Source organism: Protopterus annectens, chromosome 7.part0 (genome assembly GCF_019279795.1).
Source record: "Protopterus annectens isolate FY-2018-M chromosome 7.part0, PAN1.0, whole genome shotgun sequence".
Taxonomy (NCBI): Eukaryota; Metazoa; Chordata; order Ceratodontiformes; family Protopteridae; genus Protopterus; species Protopterus annectens.
The window spans coordinates 597587115-597602127 of record NC_056739.1 but is presented as its reverse complement, the minus strand read 5'-3'; the positions used below and the strand labels follow the sequence as shown (position 1 = coordinate 597602127).

The 15013-nt window shown below is 38.2% G+C and overlaps 1 protein-coding gene across 1 annotated transcript in view; it reads left to right on the top strand.

Annotated features, from left to right (window-relative positions):
- The window catches only part of LMAN1L (lectin, mannose binding 1 like), a 652875-nt gene that overhangs the window by 270741 nt on the left and 367121 nt on the right, over positions 1–15013 (top strand). The window contains exon 6 of the mRNA XM_044077189.1: positions 8080–8203. Coding sequence (XP_043933124.1) covers positions 8080–8203 — 124 coding nt within the window. The remainder of the gene's footprint in view (positions 1–8079; positions 8204–15013) is intronic.

Here is a 15013-nt window from a genome sequence, read left to right as displayed (position 1 = left end):
AGAGGAGTTCCTACCAAAGATATTTTGGAAGCAGCCACTTGGAGTTCTGTACATACCTTCTCCAAGCACTACCACCTACCATTATACTCCAAAACTAGAGCAGGCTTTGCCACTGCAGTCTTGCAGGGCATCCTGGCTCCTCCGAGTTCCATCTAGTGCCTACCACCCCTTTCTTAGCTTTGGGATTCTACCCATCTGTTATGACTGCAGCTGTATGCACGATGAACATAGTACAGTTTTGTGCCTACCACCCCTTTTTTAGCTTTGGGATTCTACCCATCTGTTATGACTGCAGCTGTATGCACGATGAACATAGTACAGTTTTGTACCTGCCATAAATGTAGATGTTCGAGTGCTAATACAGCTGCAGTCCAGGTTTCCCTCCCTCCTTCCCCTCTTGGGACAGGCCTAATGGCTAACACCTCCTCATACAACATGATCGGGGTATTCTTTTATGGTGTATTTGCTTGCAACTACTGTTTTTTGATTTTATTGCATTGCATTATTACATATATTTATGCTTTGCCTTCCTTCTGGGGGCACCTGACATCTGGGGCAAGAAAAACTGAAGAAAATGGCATCGGCTGGTTCCTTTATACCCCTGTCGCACTGACGTCAGGGAAGAAGCGACAACAACCGACGCCGGATCTAGACTTTGGAATTCGGCCGACAAAGGACCCGCCTGACGGCAGGAGAACCCATCTGTTATGACTGCAGCTGTATTAGCACTTGAACATCTACATTTTTGGTAGGTACAAAACTGTACTTTCCTGTGACTATTTTTGGTGGTTTTAACATTTGCAGAAACTACCTTCAAGGACTCATCATGAATCTGTTGTATCTAATATACTTGACATCTGATACATACAGTTATATAGAATTTTTCTCTCTTCTGTTACTTGTTGCTACATGTAACTTTTTCCCTTGGTGTTCACTGCATACCACATTGTATATAAATACATGAGAGCTGTAGCTACTTCAGATGGTGTCTTGGGCAGTTCCTTAGACTGGTACGCTCAACCCAAAGTCATGGACCAAAAAAGTAGGTAGCTGTGACTGCTGTAAGTGCTTTAAGTTGCTTGCTACAATTATAACATGACATACTTTGCTATCTTGCTTTCAGGTGTTAGCCATCCAACACACATTGACATTTGAAATTGTTCAAACTGCAACTATGATTGGAGTATTGGCATTTATGAATTTTGTTACTGCACTCACACTAGACTTGTACCTGATGGTCATAACCCCCAGCAGCCAGCACCTGGTGCAGCTACCCCCCCATGTCTGCCCTAATTATGCCTCTAATTAATCTCACTGCACCCTTAAAACCTAAATTCCAAATTTATATTAAGCTCCCTAATTTTATCTCTTGCCATCCTCTATATATTTCCCCTTCAATTACTTGACTCTTGTACTCATATCCCATCCTCCTTACCAGCCATACTTAGAAACTAATGTAAACATTGTACATTACACTTTGCCTGATTGAACAATGCACTGTGCTTGTTCACTGGAATGAATATGCACAGTTTTTTTTCTATGTAATTAGTCTGAACTATTCTGTTATTGCTTACATTTCTATGTTTTTTGCTTGTAAAATGTTTTGTATTTTATCCTTGCTGAGCCTGACATTGGTCACTATTGATTAGTGCACTAACCTGGTAAATAAAATAAAATAAAATAAATAAATAACATAGACTTTCTAGTTGCAATCTTTTAGCTTACCTTATCACCCTTTCTCTTTTCTTTCCCTACAGTACTAATCTCCTGAATGTTTACACCCATATCCCACTTCCCCAGAATGTCATGCATACCTAATGTTTTAATTAAAACTTTTTTCTTGTCTCAGTCCTACATCTATAAATATCACAGCCTTCTATTCTCCCCAACACTACTACTGCTAACTTTATTCATCTGATTCTTCACATCTGCTTCCTAACTCCCGCTACGTTTTCTGTATGTGTACTACTACCTTCTAAACAAATCCTAGTAATCTTTGTCAACCTCAGTTATATTCATAAATCTTACCTCTCAGCATGAGAGATGTGGACAAAGCCAAAATAATGGGGGTACAAAGGCCCAAAACAGGCCAAAGTTTTAAGTATTGCTTTTATAAACTTAGAAAGTTGCTAGAATAAAAGCTGTGTTAGCCCACATTTTCTGAAGGATATGAAGTCTGAAACTCAAAAGTCTGTGATTTTAGTCACTTCGGTTCTCAATGATTTGTCAGAGAACCACCTATTTTATGACGAGCAGACCAAAACTAAGAAGCAAAAATATGAACATAATGTAAAAATATGGACAGTTGAGAGGTCTGATTATAATTTTCAAACTAAGCCATAGAACCTGTCATATTTATCATAAAATTAACATTTGTAAGCCTAATATAAACATCAGTTCTTGAGTACTGCTGATATTCTTTCAATCTGTATTGCCTCTACATGTAAACACTGACCGTATTTTATGTTATGCTCACCAAATGTTTGAATTATTATGCATGATACACTTTTAAGGAACTGCCTCTTTTTTTTCCCTCTAAATTAGTTTTGCTCAAATATATATTTATGTTTCTATTTTATATGTATATGCAACTATTTTTATCCGTGAGAACATTTTGCCATTTAATAACTGTTTTTGTTACTGCTATATATTGTTTTCAGCTTTATTTTATTTTTGTATATGTTATTCCTTTTTGTAATATGCTGATGTTAAACTCTCCGGGCCTCCATGGAATTTTTTTGTAGCACAGTTGGCGTGTCCTGGTAAATAATTCAGGTGAACTGCAGATTAAGGTGTATTTTGATTTTGACAGTTTTTTTTCATTATGTTGATTTTCAAGATGCTAACATCAATCATCAGAGTGTTGATGGTTGTGCATTTCTATAAATCACACACACACACACACACACACACACACACACACACACACACACACACACACACACACACACACACACACACACACACACACACAGCCTTCTGGGAATGCTTTTTGAATTGTCTTTCTTCTAAGTCCTTCTAGAGTCTTCCTAGGATCCCCTTCCAACCCCAAAGTCACAAATCTCAATAGTAGCAGGGTAGTGGGAAGTAAATAGGTGTGTTTGCAGCTGTCCCTCATTACTTCATTAACTTTTACCTGCCTGTCTTCTTCTAAGTTAATGCTCTTAAAGGGCCAAGCCACTACTACGGTATTGTGTATGCACAAACACATATAAAGACGTTTACAAATACACACACACCTGTGTACTTGTGAGCATGCATCCATGAGCTCACACACAATTGCACAGATACACACCAACTCATTAAGTAATCTAATTTATCAGCCTGTGTAATGACTAACATTTTAGAGAAATTACTGTTAAAACTGCTACAATGAATTTCAAAACAAGACAGTGCCAGCACAAAGTATGGTCTAATAATTTAATATATCAAAACATATAATAACATGGATGAGGGAGAAAAAACATCCCAACACCCAAACCAAACCGGTTTCAGCTTAATAGCTTTCTTCAGTGAAAAATAGACAGCATATACATAATAGGACAAAAAAGGCCTTAATATTATGCAAACAGACAGATGCAAAAAGACCTCCTCTTGGTTAATTTAAAGATGATCATTTAGACCAGGAGGAACAAGCCCCCCCCCCCCCCCCCACAGTTTAATTATCCATTTCTTTTCTTTGACATTTAAAATACTATGCCAGACAGATTTATCCCTACAATTCCCCATTATACAACCAATTATGGTGAATCTGAATGAAACAGTGTTATGTCTGCAAGTATGCCTGAAAAGAGCATTGCACTGCCTTTTATTCCTTATATCACTCATATGCTCCACAATTCTAAATTTGAGAGGTCTTGAAGTTTGACCCACGTAAATCATGTACAAGTGGCCAAATAAATTACACAACTTGTACTGCAGTTTGCCAAAAAGGTAATATTGAAGACAGTGGATGTGTTTTTGCTAGTAAATTCCTTGGTTTTATTCACCCTGTAGCAATGAGAACAATGTCCACAAGGGACACATCCCACCAATATGTCTCCCATGAGTGTTCTTTGAATGGAGAAGGTCCCCCTATGATCAAACCTTTTATAATGACTAAATAGGGAGCCCAAAGTGTGGCCCCTTTGAAAGGAAAAAGAACATTTGACCCCCAAATGATCAGACAATCTGTCTTCTGCCATCAGGATGTTCCAATGTCTATTGATGGTATGCATGAATGATTTGGTATTCCTGCTAATAGTGGTAACAAATCTTATCTTGGACTGGGTGTCTGGTGGTTGTACTTGATATTCCAATAGTTTGGCCCTATCTTGTCTAAAAGCAAATTGACAAGCCCTACTAATGTCACCTGATTTGTAACCCCTATCCTGAAATTGATGGGTCATATCTTGTTCATAGCAATCATATGTTGGAGAGTTGGAACAAAGCCTTCTGACCCTTAGAAACTGAGATTTTGGGATATTTCTGATGATATTTTGTGGGTGGAAGCTAGTAGCATGTGGGAGAGAATTATACTGAGGAAATTTCCTATATATCTTGGTATCCAAGGTATCGTCCGGATTTCTACTCACAAGGACATCCAAAAAGGTAATTTCAGTCATACTGAAAGTAAACTTAAATTCGATGCCCCGTTTGTTCTCATTGAGATAATCAACAAACTGCTGCAAGCACATATCATCAGACTTCCACACCAACCAATAGTCATCAAGGTATCGCCTCCAGATACCAATCTCATTAATATACAAATTATGGCACGGATCATACATCAACTCCTTCTCCAGATATGCCATGAATAAATTGGCATAAATGGGTGCGAAGGAAGCCCCCATGGCTGTTCCTTGCACTTGCCAGGAGCATTGATCTTGAAAATAGAACACATTTTTTGTTAAAACGTGTTCAGCCAGGCAGACAAGAAAGGTGTTAAAACCTGGTTCATATAATTCAAATCTGTCCAGCCAATACAGTAGGGCTATCAACCCTGCCCAGTGTGGGATATTTGTATACAAAGAGGTGACATCCAGGGTACATAGCAGCCAATGCAGTTCTAGCTGCATTTCTGAAATGTTACCCAAAAATTGGGTAGTATCCCGGATACGGGCTCGCACACAAGCCAACAAGGGTTTCAAATATAATGTTAGAAATTCAGAGAGGGGTTCAGTGAGAGAACCCCTGACTGCCACTATCAGCCTCCCCGGTGGATTTTTGGGATCCTTATGAATTTTTGGTAGGAGATAAAGGTATTGTTGTTTAGGATCAGGTACCTTAAGATGAAAAATGTCTGCCCTGGTAGTTTATACTTGCTAAATCCAATTATAAACTAACAGCAAGTATAAACTAACAACAGCAGATATACTTTGGGCATATATAGCCAGGCTATCTAGCGTATTGTTTTAGTTTATATATGTTTATTCTATATATATTTATATTTTTATTTTATACCAATTATATGTTTTCATGAACTGTTTTATACGAAGAATAAATAGTGCATGCACTCTGTGCATGCATAATTAGATTGTAAAGTGCTATATTTTATAGCATTTAGATGGTTAGGGCAGAGATGTTTGTTTATTATTTTGAATTAGTTTTAACAGGATGTGACATCAAGATGTTCACGCCACATCCTTTATAAATATATGTGTGTTTTATTTGAAATTTGTATAACGGCCTGAAGAAGACCTAGTTGAAAGTGCTAGCCGGGTGTTTCAATAAATTATCTTGCCTTTACTTCGCTGAACGCTTGGACTTTTTTTGTGTACCCTTACAAGCTATTGTTCGGTGGAGGTGATTGATGGAAACTTGAAAAACTCTATATGGTACTGAAAGTGTTTTAAGACTCTCGTTGTTTCACGCAACTGAACTCGCACATCATATGGTGCTGTTTGTTGGCAGTGGTTGTATTCGATACTTCATGGACATTGAATATTCAGGTTTCTGCCTTTCCGTGCTACAACTTTGTTTCTGAACAGTTGGACTTGGTTATTGTGTGTGGGCACGGAAGATTGTTGTGAGTGCTACTTTGTCTCTACATTTTCGGAGTATAACCTTAAATTTAATAAGCAACAAAAATCCATCACATCCTGAGCCAAGATATGTTCAGGAACAAAAAAAACAGGTACAAAGTTCAGGCCCTTGTTCAAAATCTTTAATTCAATTTCAGACAGGGTTACAGAAGAAATATTGTGCACATTCATGCAGATATCTACCTTTGTGTCATCAGTTTGAGGAGCCCTTCCAAGTTGTTTATTGCCCTTATGTTTCCTCCCCCCTCTCCTGATCCTGACCCTAAAGGGTATGGCAAGTTACTTCACTTGGGGTCTGGTGACACCTCTGTGTGGCCATCATCAACCTCAGTGTTGGATGATGATCCATCCCCTGAAGTAAAAGAATCTCTGTTTCTTTTAAGAATGGATTTCGGTCTCAGAAGGCTTTGTTCCAACTCTTCAACATATGATTGCTATGAACAAGATATGGTCCATTGATTTCAGGATCGGGGTCACAAATCAGGTGACATCAGTAGGGCTTGTCAATTTGCTTCATGTTAAGATAGGGCCAAACTATTGGAAAATCAAGTACAACCACCAGACACCCAGTCCAAGATAAGATTTGTTACCACTATTGGCAGGAATGCCAAATCATTCATGCATACCATCAATAGACATTGGAACATCCTGATGGCGGAAGACAGATTGTCTGATCATTTGGGGGGTCAAATGTTCTTTTTCCTTTTGTAGGGACCACACTTTGGGCTCCCTATTTAGTCATTATAAAAGGTTTGATAATAGGGGGACCTCCTCTATTCAAAGAACACTCATTGGAGACATATTGGTGGGATGTGTCCCTTGTGGACATTGTTCTCATTGCTACAGGGTGAATAAAACCAAGGATTTTACCAGCAAAAACACATCCACTGTCTTCAATATTACCTTTTTGGCAAACTGCAGTACAAGTTGTGTAATTTATTTGGCCACTTGTACATGCTCCGTGATTTACGTGGGTCAAACTTCAAGACCTCTCAAATTTAGAATTGTGGAGCATATGAGTGATATAAGGAATAAAAGGCAGTGCAATGCTCTTTTCAGGCATACTTGCAGACATAACACTGCTTCATTCAGATTCACCATAACTGATTGTAAATTTGGGAATTGTAGGGATAAATCTGTCTGGCATAGTATTTTAAATGTCAAAGAAAAGAAATGGATAATTAAACTGGGGGGGGGGGGCTTGTTCCTCCTGGTCTAAATGAGTATCTTTAAATTAACCAAGAGGAGGTATTTTTGCATCTGTCTGTTTGTATATATTAAGCACTTTTTTGTCGTATTATCTAAATGCTGTCTGTTTTTCACTGTAAAAGGCTATTAAGCCGAAACTGGTTTGGTTTGGGTGTTGGGATTTTTTTTCCCCTCACCCATGTTATTATATGTTTTGATATATTAAATTATTAGACCATACTTTGTGCTGGCACTGTTGTTTTGAAATTCACTTTTGGATTATAGAGTCTTTGCACTTGCTGTATGTGCAGGTTGGACTGATTTTGGTTTTAAAACTGCAACAGTACTGATTTTTGGAGAAAAAATTGGTGCAAGAAAAATTAAAAACAAAATATAAGTAAATATCTAGTTCAACTACTAGTGAGGGAAAATATTTACATACTCACTTAGTAATTTCAAAAAGTTGTAGTGAATCACTGCAATCTGCTTTCCTTATGAATCTCTACAAACCTAATAGTTTTTAAAGGCTAACTGTAATACCAGGTTGTTGCCATGGTGATAACCTGTACAAAGTCCTTGCAGCATGCCATGGAAGAGCAATGGAAAGCTTGTAGTGGTGTTTTATGCATATGTTTGCAACACTGTAGCAAAGGACAATATAATGGCATTCTGTCATCTGTTGACAAGGTATTAAAATGAAAATCTGTAACAGGATTATTACCACAACCTAGTATAGAAAGGTACTGCATTTATACTACTGCCTCAGCATGTTTTCTAAAACTGGAAGGGTGGGGATATTTAAAAAAATGTCAGTTTATACTACCCAAGTAAAAAAAAATACTCATCAATGAATAATATTTTGTTTTAGGTTGCTGTGAATCCAGGCTTAGCTGACACAGAATATGCATATGAGAGCTGTGCAGTCGTTAATGACATGATTCTTCCCAAAGTTGGCTATTTTGGTGTGTCAGCAGCAACTGGAAGTTTAGCTGGTAAGTAAAACATATTGCATCTTATTTCTTTTGTTATGATTGATTAACTGTCTTTGTGATATTTGAAGTTCCATTTTCAAGTCTAATACGATTTTATAATTTAATTAATAGTATAGTTCACACAAACAATGAATGCATTACTGTACCTAACTGTGTGAGAAGCTGCTGAAAGCAGGTACTCCATTATGGCAGAGAAATTAATCACTGCTCAAGTTTTCGAGGAGGTTTCTGCTTTGTGCTTCTCAATTAGAGGACTAGAACTAAAGACCAGAAAAGAATATCATATTTGGCAAGCAAAGGTCTAGGTTTCAAGAAGAACAGAAATACAATATTAATGAAAATTATTAAAATATCTATCGAGAACCTTTGTTCTACACTTGTAGAATTAAGCATTATACATAAAAAAGTTGTAGCAAAAGACACTATAATGCTATTCAGTGATCTGTAATCTTAAGGTATTAAAATAAAATTTATGGGACAGCAATATTAGCACAACATGAGCGAGACAAATTCCTTAGAATATAGATCATATTTGTGATTGCTACAAAAGTGATGCATGCCTCAGTAAATTCAACTCTCTGAAGTACTGTTTCACACAAAAAACTGCATTTGAGAAAATATAATCAAATATTATATTTTATGGGGGAGGCATCCATATACAAAACGTCCACTGTTATAACGAATCATATAATATGTTATTTCTTGACATCTGCTATACTATTTACTCATGTATCTGTCATACCATACTGCATCTCTAATATCCAAATGTATCTTCTTAGATGAGTTTGTTTCAAATTGTGCTTTAGCTCATATTAACTTAGGGGTGTATCGTTGTGTTATATAGAGAACCCAGCTAATTTCTAATCCTAATGGAATAAATGCTTAGTAGAATGGACAAATAAAACTCAGTTCATATGTATTCATCACACAAGGCTGAGACACAGAAGGTGAGCTTGCTAAAGACGTTTATTAGGCTGACTGGAAAGAAACTTAAAAAATTCACAGCTCATGTCAGTTTCACACACATGACATGAAATTGCATATTTGTAGCTGCTCCATTGAGAAGCAACACCTCACAGTTTATTTAAAACTAAACTGAAATGGTGCAATTACTCTGCCTTTCTTAAGGGGGGGACACGCTCCTGTACTTCCACATCCCCTGCTACTGAATTTTGCTACATCCATAGTAATTATTCCCAGGAGAAATACCAGATATTTGATTTTAAGTGAAATCAACTATTTGTTGTATCTTTAAGGTAGTGTAACCCTGGGAGTAGAATATCTGAATTGCAGCACTTGTGTGGGTACAAAGAGTCTTTCTTTCTGCTAAAACAATTTTCATGGTTATTCATTGTGTATTTTACTAAGAACACAATATGTGTAAGTGTGATTCAAATGTATTTTCTTTATTGTCTCTAAAGATGTCTTTGGCACATATACTGGTCCATTTTGAGGCAGTTAAAACAAAGGTTATTCTTGTATGTATTCATTAATTTATGATGAACCATTAGAAAGTCAACCTTTTGTGGTGGTTCCATTTCATTTTAACAGCTGATTGTTATTTAAATTGAGAATGGCCCAAGTGGTACTAAGTGTTTTGTATATCACTTCAGTTTTACCTTGAATGTATGCTTCCTGCACCAGGACTGAACCAAAGCACAAATAAAGAATCTCCGCTATTATTTATTTATTTTATTTTAAGTTTGATGACTGGGGAAGTCCACTGGGCCATGAATAGCCCATTTTCAGTGGAGGCCCGAGGAGAAAAACTCCAAAATGCTGCAAGTTACATGTTACAAAAAGAATAACAAAGATTCGTACAGAACAATTAAACATTTACAGAAGAATAATACATTATGTAGTAAGCACTAGTGAGTTAACATTTAAACATATGGCTACTAGCCCTTTTCAAGGTAGGTAAACTAAACATTTACAGAAAAAAGACATTTTTGTCAGTAAGTTCTGAGTAATTTAACATTTAAACAATTAGCTACTAGCCCTTGGCAGGTTAGATGAACCATTTTGCATGGAGAAAGTACCAGAATATTTGTTATGGAAAGTATAGTACATTAGGTAGCAGACAGAAAATCAGTCCCAGGTGGGGGAGAGATTGTTTTAGGTTGAGATGAAGATATTGTATTGGTAACTGGTGATGATTTCAGTGCAAGGTAGAAAGAGAGGGGGCTGAGAGGGGTTTATGTTGGAGCGTGACATGGGCATTCCCATTTGGCTGCTAGATGAGAGAATAGCTGACAGTTGAAATTCGTATGGTTTGGTAGGTTGCGTAGGTGAGGGGGAAGAGAGTTCCACTGTTTAGCTAAGGAGTAGGACAGTAGTAGATGGCTAGGAGGTTGTGCTGGTTTGTGGACCTGAAGGAGATTTTGGTTTGTGGATCTGAGTGGGCGGTTGGGTATACAGGGTTTTAAGGATGTAGCGAGAAATGAGCAGTTTGCAGGTTTAAAGATGAGCTTCTGGGCAATGGTAAGTTGTAGGTAACTGAGGTAGTTGGGTAGTACAAGCCAAATGAGGGTGAGGAGGGAGTGGCAGTGGTGGGATGAGTTTTTTGAATTGGTTGCAAATTTGCAGATCTTGTCTTATTATTCAGTCATAGCCCATGTAGGCGTAAATGACCTGAGATGCACCTCCTTAGACTATATGAAAAGAGGCATTTTGGAGCTCTGAGACTATGTATCACAGACTGATATGTGCCTTGCACTGAGGAGCATCCTACCTTCACCAAGGATGATGCCAGAATATGAACAGAAGATGACTGACTTTAATAACTGGCTTAGTTTTTGGTGTCATTCTATGGCGATACAATATTTGTCAGCATGGGAGGACATGGTTACAAACCATGTAGCTTTGCTAAGGATGGTCTGCACCTGTCCCCTCTAGGCATTCAGGTATTGGCTATAACATTGTCCTCCCCACAGAGCATTTTTCAGGCAATGCCAAACTGACAAACCTTCCAACACAGCATAATCTGCCCAAGGAAATCGAAAGGTGTTACTGCTCACTGCCAGGAAACTAAACAAGAAGCTTCACTCCCTCCAAGCTCTCCTCACCTCGGAGAATGTGAGCATCTGTGCAGTTACCATGACATGGTTTAAAGTCCCAGAAAGTACCCCTGCAGTGCAAGACTTCAGTACCTTCCAGACATTTAGACCAGCAACTGCACTGACAGGGACTAAAGGTGGAGGTGTTTCAAACTACATGAATAACAAGCATACCTCTAGATTGGTTAAACAGGATGACACAGTCGAGTGCTTCCATGTCCAGATTACTATAGACAAAGTCCCTTACCATGTCCTAGCAAGCTATTGGTCACCCTCTATGTCCCATGAAACCCATAGCTCATATTTAGACCTACTGGAAACACTCACCATTCAACTAAATACCATTCTCATGGAGGACTTTAATTATCCTACTATAAAAAGGGAATCCTACATAACCCCAGATTTGCATGGCAGGGATTACTAAACATTTAAAACACAAACACTAGACCAGTTAGTGCATACACCTACTAGAGGTGTCCACATATTGGACCTAGTACTGACAAATGTGGGAGAACGTGGACTGCATTGAGGCTGCTGTGCCTACTAAAAGTAAGCCCAAAACTAACTCAAAAACCAAACCATCCTGGTACAATTCAAAATTCAACATGTTTTACAACAAAAGAAGAAATATTAATTGCTAAAATTAGGAGGTGTAACACCAAAAAAAGATAAAAACTCTATGCAACTAAGAGGAGTAATTAAGTTCAACAAAGCAAATGTTGAGGTAAAGATAGTGTCCCAAGCCAAAGACAACCATAAGGCCTTGTTTAGCTGTGTCCAAGATCGCAATGGCAGCACGTAATAGTTTGCTGAATTGTTGATAACTGGAACCATGTTCATGGAACTGAGAGATATAGAAAATCCTGAAATAATGCAATATGATTAATACAGTATGTGTAAAATTGAGGAGAGAACAAGCTCCTTCAGGATACAAACACCCCCCCCCCCATCTCAACAAATACTATACCTTTAGTTTATACTCACTCCCTGCTATCCTAACTCAAATAGCCCTACTATCCTATTCCATCTTTCTAGTCAACCTCTCATCTGCATATACTAACCACTGACTACCACTATCGTATTTTTGTTTCATAGGTTGCTGTACAGCTTACACCCAGAAATAAACTCAGAATCTCTCAAAGTCTAAACTGGCACTACATCAAACCCATATTCTTGTACTAATGTCTGTTTGTAATACCTGCCTATTTGCACTGTCTATACTGGTGCTATACCAAATTCATATACTTGTACCAATATCTGCATGTAATACCCACCTATTTGCACTGTAAATTTTTGTATAACAGCTATATCCATTATAATGTTCTCTCCTCAATTTTTACACATACTGTATTAATCATATTGCATTATTTCAAATGAGCTAATAATATAATATATTGTACTGTTTCTAAATGTACTGTCTTGTATCGTAGTGGAGCTTTTCTCCCTGGACCTCCACTGAAAATGGGCTTCTTCCCAGTTGGACTCTCCCAGTAAACAAATGTAAAATAAACAAATAAATAAATAAATAAATCATCTGGCTTCAAAATTCATCTCCAGCTTTACCCCATCTATCCCCCAGCATCCCCCCAGGAAACACCATCTAACATAATTCCTCCATCTGAGGAAGCAGGTCATATATGCACTTTCTAAGGTCAAGAATACAGCTTTGATGGGCCAAGATAATATCCCAGGATGCCTCAAAATAGCCTGAAATCTGATCTTTCAGGGCCACTGGTGTCACTATTCAACCATAGCATCTGCACAGGCTTTGTGCCATGTGAATGGAAGACTGCAACAGCCATCCCTCTGCACAAGAGTGAAACATCAACAGATCCTGGGAATTACAGACCCATTAGTCTGACTAGTCTCATATGCAAAGCTGTGGTAATAATTATCACGCAAATAATTAACAATGATATAGGAAACCTTCATACACTGTACCCAACCCAATTTGGCTTCATCAAAGGCAGGTCATGCCTATAAAACCTGGTGGACTTCTTTGAGAAGGTCACCAAGGCAATGGATGAAGGCAGTATGGTGCATACTGCCTACCTTGACCTAGCTATGGTATTTGATACAGTACCCCACTCAGGCATTGTAAACAAACTCACAGAATTAGGCATAAACATCTGTGTAACTCACTGGATAGCCATCTGGACAGGACCCAGGAAGTTAGAACTGAAGACACCACCTCCACAAAGAGGCCAGTCATCAGTGGAGTCCCCCAGCGCTCTGTGCTGGGTCCGCTCCTCTTTGGCATCAATTTTTTGGAAGTCAAGGCCAATGGCAAGGGCCTCTGGCTTACCAAGTTTACAGATGATTGCAGGTTAGGAGTTATCATAGAAACCCCCAAAATACTAACATCGTACAAGAAGGTCTAACACACAGAAATGGCAGGTACCAAAGCCATGGTTTAAAACTCAGTGCCAAGAAATGCATAATAGTACCTTTTGGGAAGTCGGCCACCGAGGGATAGTACCTTATTGATCAATCACCCCTAAAATAGACACAATAGTCAGGGATTTGGGGTCTCATGTAGATGGCCACCTGAATTTAGACCAATGTGCCTAACTTTGTAAGAAAATAATTCTATGTCACTCAACTTGTAAGGAAAGGCATGGCATCTAGGCCAAGAGAAGTCATCTTGTCACTGTACTAAGCTATTATCAGACCCATCATTGAGTATAACACCCCTTTGTATGTACCTGAGTAGGCACAAGCAACAACTGGAATGTCCACAGAGGTTCCTCACAAGAAGAATACAGGACGTAAACACAATGTGTTACGCAGGTTGCTCCAAAGCCCTATTGTTACACTGTGTTTCCTACAGACTGCTGAGATGTGATTTATGCCTGGTATGCAAGACATTCTTGGATTCCACTCTGATGGACCTTTTGCATATTCACAAAATGAACAGCACAAGAACTACTAGATCTAAGGATTTAAACTTTGCTTGTGACTTAATAAGACATGTTGTAGGGACAGGTATATATCTCAGAGAATCCCAATTGTTTTGAATAATCTTCCCATCTGTGAGAAGCAGAGCCCTTCCCTAACCCTATTCAAGTGCAACATGGATCAGTCAATGGGAAACTGGAAATTCACCCCGGTCTGACACTTCTGTCTCTGATGAACAGCAACAGCCATTAAATCATGCTCTAACTAACATACACACCTTAAAATAACCTCTAAGTTATAATAACCCATGGGATACATTTTGGGTTGCAAGACTAGACTTATAAAGGCCCAAGTGATCATTAGCCAAGTATAAACCTATGAACTAACAGAACTAAAAGATACCTAAAGGCATAGGAACAGTCAATGCCATTAATGGTCACAGCCCACTTATTTTTCTTGTAGTTTTTTTCTGAAATTAAAAATAGGGAGCAGTTTCTTTTTATAGACATTTCTTTGAAGAGAATGGTTCATCAGAATAGTTTCCTTTCTTAAAAGATAGTATCCCAGATATATATTTAAATAAGAGAAGAAAAGGGATAAATCCTCCCACATTGAGGGCAGAGAGGCATAACTCCCCTTTCAAGAAACCATGGGTTATATCACTTGGAAGGCAGCAGTTTCATGAAATCTCAGCCACTAACTGAATGGCATATCCATATTTATAGATGGTAAGCAGCCCTTCACATTCTGTAGTTAAATTAATAATTAGTTATTCAAGACTCTTCCCTGCGTTTATTCACAGATTATGAGGAGAATGACACCCCCCTACTTTCCAAGGACCATATAAAATGCTTGG